Source organism: Cervus canadensis, chromosome 5, assembly GCF_019320065.1.
Source record: "Cervus canadensis isolate Bull #8, Minnesota chromosome 5, ASM1932006v1, whole genome shotgun sequence".
Classification (NCBI taxonomy): domain Eukaryota; kingdom Metazoa; phylum Chordata; class Mammalia; order Artiodactyla; family Cervidae; genus Cervus; species Cervus canadensis.
The window spans coordinates 68,475,827-68,491,801 of NC_057390.1; the positions used below are offsets into that span (position 1 = coordinate 68,475,827).

The window sequence follows — 15,975 nt, forward strand, 5'->3', positions numbered from 1 at the left end:
ATCCCTTTCTACTCCCTCCTATATTTTGGCACTTAAAATTTTTGCCTTTTACCTGGAATTTATTTTTGTGCATAATATGAGTAGGAATCTAATTTTATTTTTCCATATGTGTAACCATTTATTGAAAATCCATTCTTCACCCAATAATACACCTATGTCATCTCTCATAAATCATTTCCATATACATATGGGTCTATCCTTAAGATATTTTTACATTTCAAGAATTTTATATTACATATGAGGTTTCTGAGCTCAGAAATATAAGTATAATGCAAATGGTAACACAGTCCACTGGCCTAAGTTCTAATAGCAGTAGTGAGCCATATGACTTTGGACAAGTCACCTCACTCTGTAGGTCTCATCTTCAGTGTGCATTGACAGACTTTATCTCTTAACTTTTTTGGGTCACCAACCCCGTATTATGCACAAAAATAAATTCCAGGTAAAAGGCAAAAATTTTAAGTGCAAAATTATGTGTGTAGTTATTTTTGTTCCCAGAAAAATAACTACACACATAATTTTGCATGTAATTTCAGGGTGCTCATAGAAATAGGGTCCCCACAGCTTTAGCATTTTCTAATTGTACTTATAATTGAGGCATTAAAACATGGATATACTATTTTGCTTTTGAATTAAAGAAAAATTCATTTTTAAGTTGGTCTTCCCAGTTGTGGATATCAGCTGGCATTTGGTCTTTAGCTTAAGCGTATATAACAAAAGCAGGCACATTGCTCATTGATAATGTATAAGATAACTGACAATGTATGTTGCTGCTGTTGCTGAGTCGCTTCAGTCATGTCCAGCTCTGTGTGACCCTATAGACGGCAGCCCACCAGGCTCCCCCATCCCTAGGATTCTCCAGGCAAGAACCCAGGAGTGGGTGGCCGTTGCCTTCTCCAGAATTGACAGTGTATCAGTTCAGTTCAGTTCAGTTCAGTCGCTCAGTCCTGTTCTACTCTTTGCGATCCCATGAACCGCAGCACACAAGGCCTCCCTGTCCATCACCAACTCCCAGAGTCCACCCAAACCCATGTCCGTTGAGTTGGTGATGCCATCCAACCATCTCATCCTCTGTCATCCTCTTCTCCTCCTGCCCTCATTCTTTCCTAGCATCAGGGTCTTTTCAAATGAGTCAGCTCTTCTCATCAGGTGGCCAAAGTATTGGAGTTTCACGTTCAACATCAGTCCTTCCAATGAACACCCAGGACTGATCTCCTGTAGGATGGACTGGGTGGATCTCCTCACAGTCCAAGGGACTCTCAAGAGTCTTCTCCAACACCACAGTTCAAAAGCATCAATTCTTTGGCACTCAGCTTTCTTTATAGTCCAACTCTCAAATCCATACATGACCACTGGAAAAACCATAGCCTTGACTAGGCGTACCTTTGTTGACAAAGTAATGTCTCTTCTTTTTAATATGCTGTCTAGGTTGGTCATAACTTTCCTTCCAAGGAGTAAGCGTCTTTTAATTTCATGGCTGCAATCACCATCTGCAGTGATTTTGGAGCCCTCAAAAATAAAGTCAGCCACTGTTTCCACTGTTTCCCCATCTATTTGCCATGGAGTGATGGGACCAGATGCCATGATCTTAGTTTTCTGAATGTGGAGCTTTAAGCCAACTTTTTCACTCTGCTCTTTCACTTTCATCAAAAGGCTCTTTAGTTCTTCTTCACTTTCTGCCATAGGGGTGGTGTCATCTGCATATCTGAGGTTATTGATATTTCTCCCAGCAATCTTGATTCCAGCTTGTGCTTCCTCCAGCCCAGCGTTTCTCTTTTTTTTTTTTTTCAGCCCAGCGTTTCTCATGATGTACCCTGCATAGACGTTAAATAAGCAGGGTGATAATATACAGCCTAGACGTAGTCCTTTTCCTGTTCGGAACCAGCTGTTGTTCCATGTCCAATTCTTAACTGTTGCTTCCTGACCTGCATACAGGTTTCTCAAGAGGCAGGTCAGGTGGTCTAGTATTCCCATCTGTTTCAGAATTTTCCAGTTTATTGTGATCCACCCAGTCAAAGGCTTTGGCATAATCAATAAAGCAGAAATGATGCTGTGAAAGTGCTGCGCTCAATATGTCAGCAAATTTGGAAAACTCAGCAGTGGCCACAGGACTGGAAAAAGCCAGTTTTCATTCCAATCCCAAAGAAAGGCAATGCCAAAGAATGCTCAAACTACCGCACAATTGCACTCATCTCACGCGCTAGTAAAGTGATGCTTAAAATTCTCTAAGCCAGGCTTCAGCAATACGTGAACCTCGAACTTCAGATGTTCAATCTGGTTTTAGAAAAGGCAGAGGAACTGAAGATCAAATGCCAACATCCGCTGGGTCATCAAAAAAGCAAGAGAGTTCCAGAAAAACATCTATTTCTGCTTTATTGACTATGCCAAAGCCTTTGACTATGTGGATCACAATGTATAAGATAATATATAAGAACTGTGAATGAGCTTTGTTCAGGAGACTCCCTGAAAGCATCCTAGCCAACCCTGAGTGGTCTGTTCTAAGCATGATTGTTTCTTAATGTTGTCTACAAAATTCAGACCCAGCTAATATTTATCCTATGCACTGACCCGCCTAACTTTAGTCAGAAGTTCCTCCTATTGTGTCTGTGCTCCTTCTACACTGATGGACCCTCTATGTTTTCATGTCACCTGTACACTCAGGTGTACAGGTAACTTCTTGGAGCACCTGTGATCACTGATGTCATTTTGTTCATCAGCTTTCTCTCATTGGTATGCTTGCTGTAACTGGGGCTTATCATGAGTAACAGAAGCCATAGTTCTGACCTGCTATGAGAGAAGTCCCAGAGTCCCTGAGAGGAATCAGATTTCTTGGTGGGTCTGGATCTTCTAACTTAACTGCGGAGTTAAATGAAATCTCTAAATTTAGAAGAAACACAGCATCTGAAGCAACTTAGCAAAATTATATTATACTGACCATTTGTGCTCCTGAGTGACATGCTGTAGACTAATGCAACATTCTTTTTTTTCTTTTTTGCAACATTCTTAAAACTAAACTTTCATAAGCTACCTCATGCTTTGTATGTGATTATGTGGACGCTCTTTTTCACTCTGTTTCCTTTACTCTCTAGTGGACCTGATTGGCGGCTACAACATTGGCACCATCAGCCATGAGAGTCGTGTGGATTGGCTGGAACTTAATGAGACTGGGCATAAGCTTCTCTTCAGGGACCGGAAACTTCGTGTGAGAAGGGTTATTAAGGCCTTAACCACTGACTGGTCCATAAAGGATGTGGTACTAGTTGCCACTAGGGACAGTGGGAGGCAGAACGGCAAACATGATTTCTTGGGGCTGTGCCATAAGCATAGCGAACAGCACAGAAGGATCAACATTTTTTACGTCTAATATCACCACACATCCCATTTTACCCTGAGAGGTTGTATCATACAGGCACCAAAGTCACGAGGAGAATTTGGGAGTTGATGTGTCTCTCACTATTCACAAATCTGTGACTTCATGAACCATCCTCACCCCACACCCCTGCATTCCCCTTGCTCAGCACCCAGCTGACCTTTCCCACACCTACTGCTCCAGGGCTCTTCGACCACACTTGCCTGACTGCTGATGCTGGCCTGAGGACAGCCTCCCCCAGCCCTGTATTCATTCTGATCTCTGTGGTATCGCCCGTGAGTTTGACCTCAGGGACTACCTGGTGATTTTTCATTTCATTTTCACTGTGATGTAAAAGCCACATCACATATTTCCAGGCCATTTAATTTGTCTCATGACCTTATTTTTGTAATCCAGACCGATAACTCTGGCCCAGAGTTCTTCTAGGAATGAAAGTCTGACCTGCACCTAACTTAAATTCCTAGGGTGTAGCCCTTTGCTCTTTTGGTCATCTCTTATTTGGCCAGTGTCAGAATATACCAACTGAGCATGAACTTGAAGGGTTTATGGTTGAAGTTCAGTAAGCTTTGAAAGTCAGCATGTACCTGACCAGTGGGCTAGCTCACCACATTTCCCCATTAGGAAATGGTCCAGATGGGAAGATACCCACATCTTTTCTTAATTGTGTATCTACTTCTTCTTCCTCCAGTTGCATCTATATGATATTGAAAGCTGCTCTAAGACGATGATCCTCAACTTCTGCTCCTACGTGCAATGGGTCCCAGGAAGTGATGTGCTGGTGGCTCAGAACCGAAACAACTTGTGTGTGTGGTACAACATTGAGGCACCTGAGAGGGTCACCACGTCCTCTATCAGGGTATGTCAACATCAGGGCACCTCACACGTAGTGTGAAACTCTGAAGGCTGCTTGGTTTCTCTGCCTGCCACCCATAACCTCTCTGATGGAGTTGGCAGGTGATACTTAGACTGCTTCCCACAGTGGTCTGGGCCCCAGAGCCATCCTCGTTCAGATTCCTGACATTATATTAGATCCTCAGAGTACTGGTCCCTATTATAGTGGGAATTCACCAAGTCGAATTGTGGAGTTCCCTTAGACTGGAAGATCCCCAATTGAGGAGGAGTTCCATATCACACCTCCTTATGTGCTGATTCTCTGTTACAAGCCATTCAGAGTTCTGTTTTTTTCAGACTGCTGATCACACCCTCTGTCTTACCCCATGACAACATCACACACACAGTAATATCCCAAATCTGGGAGGAGCCTATGGAAACAGAAAAGAGGCCCCTGTGCTAGGCTAGGATGACTGCCGCGGTTTAAATAGTAGATTAGACAATGATGAAAGTGAATTGATGAACTGAAAGATGTATCTTAAGAAATTATCCAAAATGGGAGGGGAGTTTGGGGGAGAATGGTGTACTTTAAAGGATATTACCATAGATGGGAAATTTTTATCTGCCTGAGAGAAGTGTCAGAAAAACAGAGAGTACAGTCATTCCCTCAGGGTGTGAGCAGTAGGGTTGGATGAGGGTGGGTCTTTTCTGCAGTTGAGCCTGTGGCAACACTTACCTGGAATTCTGGTGGGGTGGGGGGATTGAATTTTTACAGGGTGATGTTGTAGGTCTCGAGCGAGATGGGGGAAAGACAGAGGTGATGGTGACCGAAGGTGTGACTACAGTTGCCTACACCCTGGATGAGGGCCTTATTGAGTTTGGAACAGCCATTGATGATGGCAACTACACCCGGTGAGACATGAGGCTGATAACCAGCACGGTGGTGGGAAAGTCTGGGTCTGAGGACCTGCCTGAGGTGGGTAGTAAAACCAGTCATGTCTGAAAAGGACTTGGTGGTCCTGGGAGGAGATTAGACAAAAAGGGCAAATAATTGCCTCCCCCATCCTCTTCCTGCCCCATCACCAATATTCCTTAGTGTCTTCCTCATCTTGGACTCATTCCTTGTGCTTTGCTTCCTTCCCTCTCCAGGGCCACAGCCTTCTTAGAAACTCTGGAAATGACCCCAGAAACAGAAGCAATGTGGAAAACCTTGAGTAAGCTGTCACTGGAAGCAAAGCAGCTTCACATTGCTGAGAGGTGAGCCGGGCTTTGGAACCTAGGTGCCAGGCAGCTTGGAGGGAGAGATGGCCACACAGTGTCTTCCCCATGGGCTGCTCCTCCCCAGGGTTAGGGCACCTCTTGCCTTCCCATGCCAACAGAGAACCCTTCCACAGTGCAGTTATTCCAAACATCCTCCCATCCTAGAGTATTAGAGTATGGCTTTTATTTATTAAAAAAAAATTTTTTTTTTAAATTTTATTGGACTATAGTTGCTTTACAATGTTGTGTTAGTTTCTTGCTGTACAGCAAAGTGAATCAGGTATTCATGTACATATACATAAATCCCCTCTTTTTTAGATTTCCTTCCCATTTAGGTCACCACAGAACACTGAGTAGAGTTCGCTGAGCTACAGTGGGCTCTCATTAGTTATCTGTTAGATTAGATCCATTACTAGTGTATATATGTCAATCCCAATCTTCCAATTCATCCCATCCCCTCTTCTTCCTTTGGTAACCATAAATTTGTTCTCTACAACTGAGACTCTATTTCTGCTTTGCAAATAAGTTCATCTCTACCATTTTCTAGATTCTACATATAAGCAATAGTATATGATATTTGTTTTTCTCTGACTTACTATAAGAGTATGTCTTTTATTGTTTTCACTCCCCCATCTTGTAACTAGGTGCCGCTTCCAAGTGTTTAACGCTCCTACCCTACAATCTATGTGTTGATGTGTATATTCCAGTAATGGTATAGGAGTGTAATTAACAGGAAAAACATGGGACTCCAGACTCTCCTATTTCAAATCTTGATTCCATTTACCAACTGTGTAACTTTAGAGAGATTAACTTAACCTTCTCAAGCCTTGGCTTCTCCATGTTCTCTATGAAATGAGGATAATAACAGTATTCACCTTACAGGATGGTAAAGAAGAGTGGCAGAGTGGCGGTGATAGGGGAGACTTAGTGAAAGGATCTGTGCAAAGAGCACAGACCGGAAGTGCTCATTAAACATCAGCTGCTGTGGCTTTGGCAAGGATTCATCCTTGGTCCCTTTTATCCCGTCCCCCAAGAGCTAGACTCACTGCAAGTCATAGGGACAGTGATCCAGGGTTTTTATAACATACCCCAAATCTCTTATTTGTTCAACCCTACTGTCTCCACCCTAGAACAGACCACCATCTCCTGCATACAGTGGTGCAAAAACCTCTTAATTCTTAATTAGAAACTGCTACTTAGACTCCTACAATCCTTACAACCATAACAGCTGTGGTAGTTTTTTAAAAACATAAATTAGATTAAATCATTTTCTTGCTTTTGTACTTTGTATAAAACACAAACTCCTAAGGCCCCACAAGATTTGACCCCGCTTCCTTCTCATATCAGGTGCTTGCCCATTAGTCTCCAGCCACACAGGCATCCTTTGTCCCTTTGAGCACACCAGGCTCACTCTTGCCTTGGGCCCTTTATACTAACTTCTCCCTCTGTCTGGAGTAATTTTTCTCCATCTTGCCATGCTCTTTCTTGGATTCAGGTCTCAGCTCAGATGACAGCTGCTGGAACAAGCCTTCTCTGACAACCAACTTAAATAGTCCCCTTAGTTTCATTTTCCATTATTTCAATTAATCTTTGTTTATTTGTTTACTAATTATCTGTTTCGACTAGAAAGTAAGTTCCCTAAGAGCCAGGCCCTCATCTTTGTTTTTGTGTCCCCAGTGGACCCCTTTGTGTCCCCAGTGGCAAGAACAAGTGCCTGGCATATAATAGATGCTCATCATATATCTGCTAAACCAATGAATTAATGGTGATTCTATAATAATATTATTATTGTTATTGCTTCCATACTTTAGGTGCTTTTCTGCTTTGGGACATGTTGCAAAAGCTCGGTTCCTCCATGAAACCAATGAGATTGCAGATCAAGTGTCTCGGGAATATGCAAGTATTCTCCTCCTGATTCGTTCACTTTTTTGAGCTGAGATTTCTCTTGGCACTCAGACCCATGACTCTTAGCTTTCCAGCCATGGCTAATTTCCTCTACTCTGCCCTCCCCATCACCACCTTCAAGTCAGGCCATTCTGGAGTTGTTTGCCAAACCTCAAGCCTCTAAGCCCCAAGTTTTCAGCTTCTTAAGCCTTTAGCCTCCACATCTCTCTGACCTTCCTGTCTCCTCTTACACAGACAGAATTGTTCCTGGGCACCAACAGAATAACCAGAACCTTGTTTTTTTCCACAGGGTGGAGAAGGAACAGACTCTTATCAGGTCCGAGCACGACTAGCCATGCTGGAGAAGAACTACAAGCTGGCGGAAATGATCTTCTTAGAACAGGTAATAGGAGCAGAGTAGCTGGATGGAAGAGGGGATCAGAGGGGAGAAAAGTGAGGCAAACTCAGAGGAAGAATGAGCGCTGATCAGCTGGGCTATCAGAGGCCTGGAGAGAAACTTTAAAAAGGTTTATACAGTGAATTTCACTGCTCCGTAATTTCCTCCTCTGGGTTCGTTCTGACAGTCACTTCTTTACTTCATAGAAAGTCTACCATCTCCTGCTGTTCTCCACAATTCTTGTGCATGGAGGTAGATCCCAATTTTGTGAGGCCCAAAGCTTATTCAGTTTGAGGAACCCTCTTGAAGAAAAGTTGCTTTGGAAGGAGCCTGTGCAAATAAGGTGCCCTGAAGTTTAAGCTTCTTTTAGTTTCATACTAAGGAGATGAGGCTTTCAACCCACACAGGCTGGCATCTCAGCCAGGCTGAGGAGAGCTTGCTCATTTCTGATCTTCGTGTCTTCCTGGTGTCCCTTCTCCCTCTGCCTAGAATGCCGTTGAGGAGGCCATGGACATGTACCAGGAGCTACACCGCTGGGATGAATGTATCGCTGTGGCTGAGGCCAAGGTACCAGTTCTGTCTTCCCCACAGTTGTTCAGAACTAGGGCCCACCAGTATCAGAAACCCTTCTTGTCAAGGGGCTGCAGGAGCTGGAACAGTGTCATAGTGCGGGGAGTTGGGCTGCTGGTGACTGGGAGGATTTCGGCTGTTACAGTTATGATGGGAAGCAGCAGGGCAGGAAGGAGGGGCGTGACTCCTGATTCTCTTCTGCTGCATGTCAGGGGCACCCGGCCCTAGAGAAGCTGCGCCGGGGTTACTACCAGTGGCTGATGGACACACAGCAAGAGGAGCGGGCAGGCGAACTTCAAGAGAGCCAAGGGGATGGGCTAGCAGCCATCAGCCTCTACCTCAAAGCTGGGCTCCCCGCCAAGGCTGCTCGGCTGGTGCTGAACCGGGAGGAACTGCTGGCTAACATGGAGCTGGTGGAGCACATCACCGCTGCCCTGATCAAGGGCGAGCTGTATGAACGGGTACCCTGGCTCCCAGTTCCCATCCCTTAGCCCCCAGAGCCCAGAGTCCTCTCCTACCCAGCGGCGTCTTGGAGTGCACAGCCCTCCCTGACCGCTGGCTGAATCCCCCGCCTTGGGGGTCTGACAGTTGATTTTTGTGTAGTAGGGGTATCTTTGAAGTAACATGGGATGTGTTAACAGGCAGGTGATCTCTTTGAGAAGATACGAAATCCACAGCGGGCCCTGGAGTGCTACTGTAAAGGCAGCGCATTCATGAAAGGTACTGGCCACTCCACAGTGTTGTGGACTCCTGCCCCAGCAGTCCCCCGACACCTGGCTTCAGGGATCCCCCATCCCTCCACCCTTCCCTTGTACTCCACGCCTCACTTCTCTGCCTCTCTGTGCCCGGAGCCTGTGCTGAGTGCCCTCTCTGTCTCTGGCAGCGGTGGAGCTAGCTCGGGTGGCCTTCCCAGCGGAAGTGGTGAGACTAGAGGAGGCGTGGGGGGACCACTTGGTGCAGCAGAAGCAGCTCGACGCGGCCATTAATCACTACATCGAAGCCAGGTGTGGTGGTCCAGGGGTGCAGAGGGCATTTGGACATGAGGTGAGAGGTGATGGGACAGGCAAGGGCACCAAGGCCTTACTAAAACAAGGGAAATCTCCGAATGTGGGTTGGAGTATGCTTGAGGTATCTCTACTTCCATCCATTTTTCTCTTTCCCCATACACATTTACCCCTTTTCCAACTACGCCAGGTGCTCCATTAAGGCAATTGAGGCTGCCCTGGGTGCCCGCCAGTGGAAGAAGGCAATTTATATATTAGATCTGCAGGACCGGAACACTGCGTCCAAATACTATCCTCGCGTGGCCCAACACTATGCATCTCTGCAGGAGTATGAGGTGAGGGACAGCCCCTTTCTGCAGCATGAAGCAGTACAGTACAGGAGGATGAGGAGAGAGCCCAGAAGAGGGAGTGGGGGCCACCTCACCAGATCCTTCTTACTGGGGCCCAACAGTGTTACCACCGTAAATGAAACACACCACCATTTCATTCTGACATGACACAGAACCCTCTCCCAGACATATAAACCAGGTCTCTAGCATGAGAGATGCTTCAAGAGTAACTTCCAACATTAGCAGATGCAAACTATTATATATAGGATGGATAAACAAGGTCCTATTGTATAGCACAGGGAACTATATTCAATATCCTGTAATAAACCATAATGGAAAAGAATATATATATAATATAAATATAATAACATAATATATATAATAAAAATATGTATATATAAAACTGAAGCAGAAATTAACATTGTAGATTAACTATACCTCAATAAAATTATTTAAAATTTAAAAAAAAGCATATCGCCAACATATTTACAGTATAGAATCGTCATGGACTGCAAAAACATGAAGCCATCTTAAGTTCAGTTCAGCTGCGCAGTCGTGTCCAACTCTTTGCAGCCCCATGGACTGCAGCACGCCAGACCTCCCTGTCCATCACCAACTCCCGGAGTTTACTCAAACTCCTGTCCATTAAGTCGGTGATGCCATCCAACCATCTCATCCCCTTCTCCTCCTGCCTTCAATCTTTCCCAGCATCAGGGTCTTTTCCAATGAGTCAGCTCTTTGCATCAGGTGGCTAAAGTATTTGAGTTTCAGCTTCAGCATCAGTCCTTCCAATGAATATTCACCACTGATTTCCTTTAGGATTGACTGGTTGGATCTCCTTGCAGTCCAAGGGACTCAAGAGTCTTCTCCAACACCACAGTTCAAAAGCATCAATTATCTGGTGCTCAGCTTTCTTTATAGTCCAACTCTCACATCCATATGTGACTACTGGAAAAACCATAGCTTTGACCAGACAGACCTTTGTTGGCAAAGTAATCTTAAACTCCCACTGTATTGTCCTCATACTGTTTGGGGGCTGGTCTTTTATCGAAACAGAAGAAAGCCTGAGACACCTACAGTCACCTTGTCTTCTCTCTGACTGTACGCTAATGGAGTCCCAGGTTCTGCTCCCTCCCAGCTGAGGTTTGTTCTTTCCTCCTCCAGGCTGCTTTCACTCTGTCACTCTGATCTTTTGCCTCTCCCTGTCTCATCCACAGATTGCAGAAGAGCTCTACACTAAGGGAGACCGGACAAAAGACGCCATAGACATGTACACCCAGGCCGGCCGCTGGGAGCAAGCCCACAAGGTGGGCAACGGGTGACATTCATGAGAAGAGAATGTCTCCTTCATGGCCGTGTTGTCCCTTCCCCTAGTCGCCAATCTCCCCGCTTCACTGGGCTCCCTGAAAGCTGAGGAAGAGTACCAAAGTACGGTCTGGGTAACTGATGTCTAGCCAAAAGGAAAGGCAAGGATCATGAGAGGCTCTAGTTCCCAAACCTGCAATTCTGAAGAGAGAAGATGGCCTTGAGAGCTGGGAATCTGAAATACCTCTGCTGGAGCTCTAGTCACACTGGTAACTGTTCTCGTTCGTGCTCCCAGAGCCCAGTGGGTGCAGTAGGAGTAAGTTAGTGGGATTGGGTGCCCCCACCCAGCACAGGGCATCTCTGACCCTCCTGCCTTAGCAGAATGTAGTTCTTACTCTGCTCCTTATGGGTTTGGGATCCCTGAGCTGAGTAGGAGAGTGGCAGTAAACGAACTCCTGTGCTTATTGGGAAAGTTCAGAGTTCCTGTGAACACAGGCTTCCTTGAAGAAACCCCACTTCCCTGTCCGCTCTGTGTTGCCCTCTGCTTCCCTTGGGAATTAGTGCCTGAGGCTGCCCTGACCCTGTGTGTCTGCACAGCTGGCCATGAAGTGCATGAGACCAGAAGACATCTCGGTGCTGTACATCACTCAGGCTCAGGAGATGGAGACACAGGGCAAGTACCGAGAGGCTGAGAGGTGAGCTGTGGCCCCAGGGGAGGTGTAGCGGGAGACAGGGCTTGAGGGCTGGGTCTGCAGATACGAGCCCTCTGCCCAGAAGGCAGGGACAGGATCCCTTAGGAATGACTCTCACAGCAGGAATCTGGGTCTAGGAGGCCACAGGTGTTTCTCCTGTCCCCAGGCTGTATGTGACCGTGGAAGAGCCTGACCTCGCCATCAGCATGTTCAAAAAGCACAAGCTGTATGATGATATGATCCGCTTGGTAGGGAAGCACCACCCAGATCTCCTCAGCGACACACACCTGCATCTGGGCAAGGTGAGCCCTTCTCCTGCTGCTGCCCATCTCTCCCCCAAAGCGGCTCCATCTGCCCCCTCCCCATCCTGACTTGCCTCTCCCTCCCCAGGAGCTGGAGGCTGAAGGCCGACTCCAGGAGGCTGAGTATCACTACCTTGAGGCCCAGGAGTGGAAGGCGACAGTGAATATGTACCGGTCCAATGGGCTTTGGGAAGAGGCTTACCGGGTAAGGAGGTCTTCCCCTTACTGGGTAAGGATGTACAGAGTCCATCCATCCTGCTTTCCCAGGCTCAAGTAACTATCTAATTTTAAACTGGTCATGGGTATGTTTGAAAAAAGTCCACACCTATACACAAAATTTCACATACAATTTTAATGGTTTATGAATGACCTGAAATCCATCCTTGGACCCTAATCAGGTGAATAGGGCTGAAATTTAGCCCTCTTCCTACTGCTCTGGGGGGTACCTGATCTTTTTCCAAGCTGAGGTCAAGTAAGTGATGATAAGGGAGCAGCCATGTACCCCTGTATCGGAGGGTTGCCAAGGGGCTTTGCCTTTCAGGTGGCCAAGGCTCATGGAGGAGCTAATGCCCACAAACACGTGGCCTATCTGTGGGCCAAGAGCCTAGGAGGAGAGGCTGCTGTTAGATTGCTCAACAAGCTGGGACTCCTGGAAGCTGCTATTGACCATGCTGCTGACAACTGGTGAGGCCCCAAGCCTTCTCTCTGGGGGCCCCATTCCAGACAGCCTCTATATAGAGAAAGAAAATTGTTGTATAACTGAAAAGCATTTCTAGAGGCTAAAGCAAGAGTGAAGAAATGTGGTAAGGAGAGATCCTTGGAAGAGCTTGATAGAGAGGCAAGAATGAATTAGTAATTCTGCTCCTGTTCCCCTGGGGGCTCAGAAGGGTGTTTAATCTTTGGCTGTTCTAAGGAGAAAGAGGGAAAGAGAACAATTTTTAAAGCTAAAATGCTCTAAGCCAGTAATTTACTGCTGAGTAATGTGTGATGTGAGTAAAGTGTGGGTCTCTCCAGTGGCTCAGATGGTAAAGAGTCTACCTGCAATGCCGGAGACTTGGTTTTGATCCCTGAGTTGGGAAGATTCCCCTGGAGAAGAAAATGGCAACCTACTCCAGTATTCTTGCCTGGAGAATCGCATGGACAGAGAAGAGCCTGGTGGGCTTTAGTCTATAGGGTCAGAAAGAGTTGGACATGACTGAGCAACTAAGCACATACATACACAGTGGAAATGTGATTCCATTAAATGCAAAATGAGCTTTTTTTTTTAAATTAAGTTAAATTATTAATTTTCTGCAGTGTAGTTGATTTATAGTATTAGTTTCAGGTGTCCAACATGGTGATTCAATATTTTTTATAGATTACACCCCATTTAAGGTTATTATAAAACATTGGCTGTATTCCCTGTGCTGTGTAATGTATCCTTGTAGTTTATTTATACCGAATAGTTTATACCTTTTAATCTCCTATCCCCATCTTGCCCTTTCCCCTTTTCCTCTCCCCACTGGTAACTACTGGTTTGTTCTCTATATCTGTGAGTCTGTTTCTGTTTTTGTTATATTCATGTTTATTTCATTTTTTAGATTTCATATATAAGTAATAACCTATAGTATTTGTCTTTGTCTGACTTATTTTACTACGCATAATACCCTCCTGGTCCATCCATGTTGTTGGAAATGGCAAAATTTCATTTTGTATTACTGAGTAATATTTATGTGTGTGTGACATCTTCTTTATTAGTTTATCTGTTGATGGACACTTGGTGGCTTCCATATGCTTGGCTATTGTAAATAATGCTACTATGAACATTGGGGTTCCTGTATCTTTAGTGTTTTTGTTTTCTTCAGCTATATACCCAGGAGTATAATTGTTGGATCTTATGGTAGTTCTGTTTTTCAGTTTTTTGAGGAACCTCCAAACTGTTTTCCATAGTGGCTACACCAAATTACCTTCCCACCAACATTGCATAAGGGTTCCAACTCTCACATCCATATGTGACTACTGGAAAAACCATATCCAGTATCTTTCCACATCCTCACCAGCATTTGTTACTTGTAGATCTTTTTTGATGATAGCCATTCTGACAGATGTAAGTTGTTATCTCATTGTGGTTTTGACTTGCACTTCTCTGATGATTACTGTTAAGCATCTCCATGTTTTCATGTTAGCCATCTGTATATCCTCTTTTGGAAAACATCTACTCAAGACTTCTGCCCAAAAGTGAGGTTTTCTTAAGCAAATGTTAAGAACACCAGTAGGAATCCTGCAATGAGTCAAATTGCTATGGGTGATTTTACTTGTTTCAGGAAGATTATTTTCCTGCTAGTGCAGCTGTGGCTCTGGGAGGTGGTGGAAGCACCAGGGGTCCTTCCTGCCTGTTGGTATAGTGCTATGCTTCTCTTATCATTTCATTGATTTTTTTTTCATTGATTTTTTAAAATCTGTCCCTTTTCTTCCCCTCAATCCTTGCCCTCTGTTTCTCTTCTCTTATAAAAGGAAGTATAGTGTAGACAAACCTTGTTTGCACCTCCCATTTCAGCTCCTTTGAATTTGCTTTTGAACTCTCTCGGCTGGCCCTCAAGCACAAAACCCCTGAGATCCATCTCCGATACGCTATGTACCTGGAGGATGAGGTATGGATGTGGTTCTTCCCCATTGCTTTTGACTCTGACCACAGAGCCCTCCTTCCCATGCCCTGGTCCACTGCTGCCAGGCATCCAGACCTTCTGTCTCACGGCTGCCTGGGGTGCCAGTCTCCTTCTCGTCGTGTATGGCTGTTTCCCTCTCCCTCTAGGGAAAATTTGAAGAGGCTGAAGCTGAATTTATCAAGGCCGGTAAACCCAAGGAAGCAGTCCTCATGTGAGTTACCCCATAAATTCCCTAATCCTGTCCGCCCAGACTCAGCCCCAGGACCGCTCATTGTCATTTTCACCTTCATCTAAACCTACTACCAATAACTCTTATCCCCCCTCAGTGACACGGTGGTTTGCCTCTCATCACTGAGGCCTCAGTCCTATACTCAGTCTCCTCTCTGTCCTCATCTGGGAACAGGTTTGTCCATAACCAGGACTGGGAGGCAGCTCAGCGTGTGGCCGAGGCCCATGACCCTGACAGTGTCGCCGAGGTGCTCGTGGGGCAGGCTCGGGGGGCCTTGGAGGAGAAGGACTTCCAGAAAGCAGAAGGGCTGCTGCTTCGGGCCCAGAGACCAGGCCTGGCCCTCAATTACTATAAGGTGGGGCAGCAGATTCAGGGGAAGAATCCCATGAGGGAGGGTGAGAGGTAGGAGAGCCCATAGAGCACTATACTGAACCCTGGTTTTGAGAAGGTTAACCCTAGGGGAGGGGGAGGAGCAGAGAGAAGGAGGAAAAGAGGTCCAAGGACCCAGGGACCAGCGGGCTATAGTGGTGGGCCTGTGTGCAGTGGGAAGCTGTCATGCCATCCTGATACCTGGAAATCTGAGCAGGAGGCCGGACTATGGAGTGATGCCCTGCGGATTTGCAAGGACTACGTGCCCGGCCAGCTGGAGGCGCTGCAGGAAGAGTATGAACGGGAAGCTACCAAGAAGGGGGCCAGGTATGAAGCCAGGGCTCCAGGAAAGAAGGGGGCCAGGTATGAAGCCAGGGGACCAGGAAAGAAGGGAGCCAGATATGAAGCCAGAGTACCAGGAAATGTTGGCAAGACTGGGGGTGGGTCAGAACGTGCACACAGGCTCAGCCACGCTGCCCCTCCCCTGTCCTGGTCACAAGGGCTCTCATCCACACAGGGGCATGGAGGGTCTGGTGGAACAGGCTCGACAGTGGGAACAGGCTGGAGAGTACAGCCGTGCAGTCGACTGCTACCTCAAAGTGCGGGACGCAGGAAGCAGCAGCCTGGTGGAGAAGTGCTGGCTGAAGGTGAGGTGCCACACCCGCCGGACTCTGCTCCCCGCCTCCATTCACACCCAGCATTCCTTCTCAGACTTGAGTGCCTGATGGATGCTAGATCAGAATCTATGAAGGCTATAAAAAGGGATATAAGACAGAACCCAGAGAGAC

The 15,975-nt window shown here is 46.2% G+C and overlaps 1 protein-coding gene across 3 annotated transcripts in view; it reads left to right on the top strand.

The window, feature by feature from the left end:
• Positions 1 to 15,975, top strand: part of IFT172 (intraflagellar transport 172) — a 35,593-nt gene that overhangs the window by 11,542 nt on the left and 8,076 nt on the right. For all 3 annotated transcript variants that reach the window (XM_043469071.1, XM_043469070.1, XM_043469072.1), the window contains exons 15-35: positions 3,090 to 3,202; positions 4,059 to 4,226; positions 4,977 to 5,113; positions 5,351 to 5,458; positions 7,273 to 7,357; positions 7,656 to 7,748; positions 8,232 to 8,309; positions 8,525 to 8,773; positions 8,954 to 9,032; positions 9,196 to 9,316; positions 9,507 to 9,651; positions 10,863 to 10,952; positions 11,548 to 11,645; positions 11,809 to 11,944; positions 12,033 to 12,149; positions 12,486 to 12,628; positions 14,481 to 14,574; positions 14,736 to 14,800; positions 14,993 to 15,173; positions 15,405 to 15,514; positions 15,705 to 15,834. In XM_043469071.1, the coding sequence (XP_043325006.1) occupies positions 3,090 to 3,202; positions 4,059 to 4,226; positions 4,977 to 5,113; positions 5,351 to 5,458; positions 7,273 to 7,357; positions 7,656 to 7,748; positions 8,232 to 8,309; positions 8,525 to 8,773; positions 8,954 to 9,032; positions 9,196 to 9,316; positions 9,507 to 9,651; positions 10,863 to 10,952; positions 11,548 to 11,645; positions 11,809 to 11,944; positions 12,033 to 12,149; positions 12,486 to 12,628; positions 14,481 to 14,574; positions 14,736 to 14,800; positions 14,993 to 15,173; positions 15,405 to 15,514; positions 15,705 to 15,834 (2,540 nt within the window). The remainder of the gene's footprint in view (positions 1 to 3,089; positions 3,203 to 4,058; positions 4,227 to 4,976; positions 5,114 to 5,350; positions 5,459 to 7,272; positions 7,358 to 7,655; positions 7,749 to 8,231; positions 8,310 to 8,524; positions 8,774 to 8,953; positions 9,033 to 9,195; positions 9,317 to 9,506; positions 9,652 to 10,862; positions 10,953 to 11,547; positions 11,646 to 11,808; positions 11,945 to 12,032; positions 12,150 to 12,485; positions 12,629 to 14,480; positions 14,575 to 14,735; positions 14,801 to 14,992; positions 15,174 to 15,404; positions 15,515 to 15,704; positions 15,835 to 15,975) is intronic.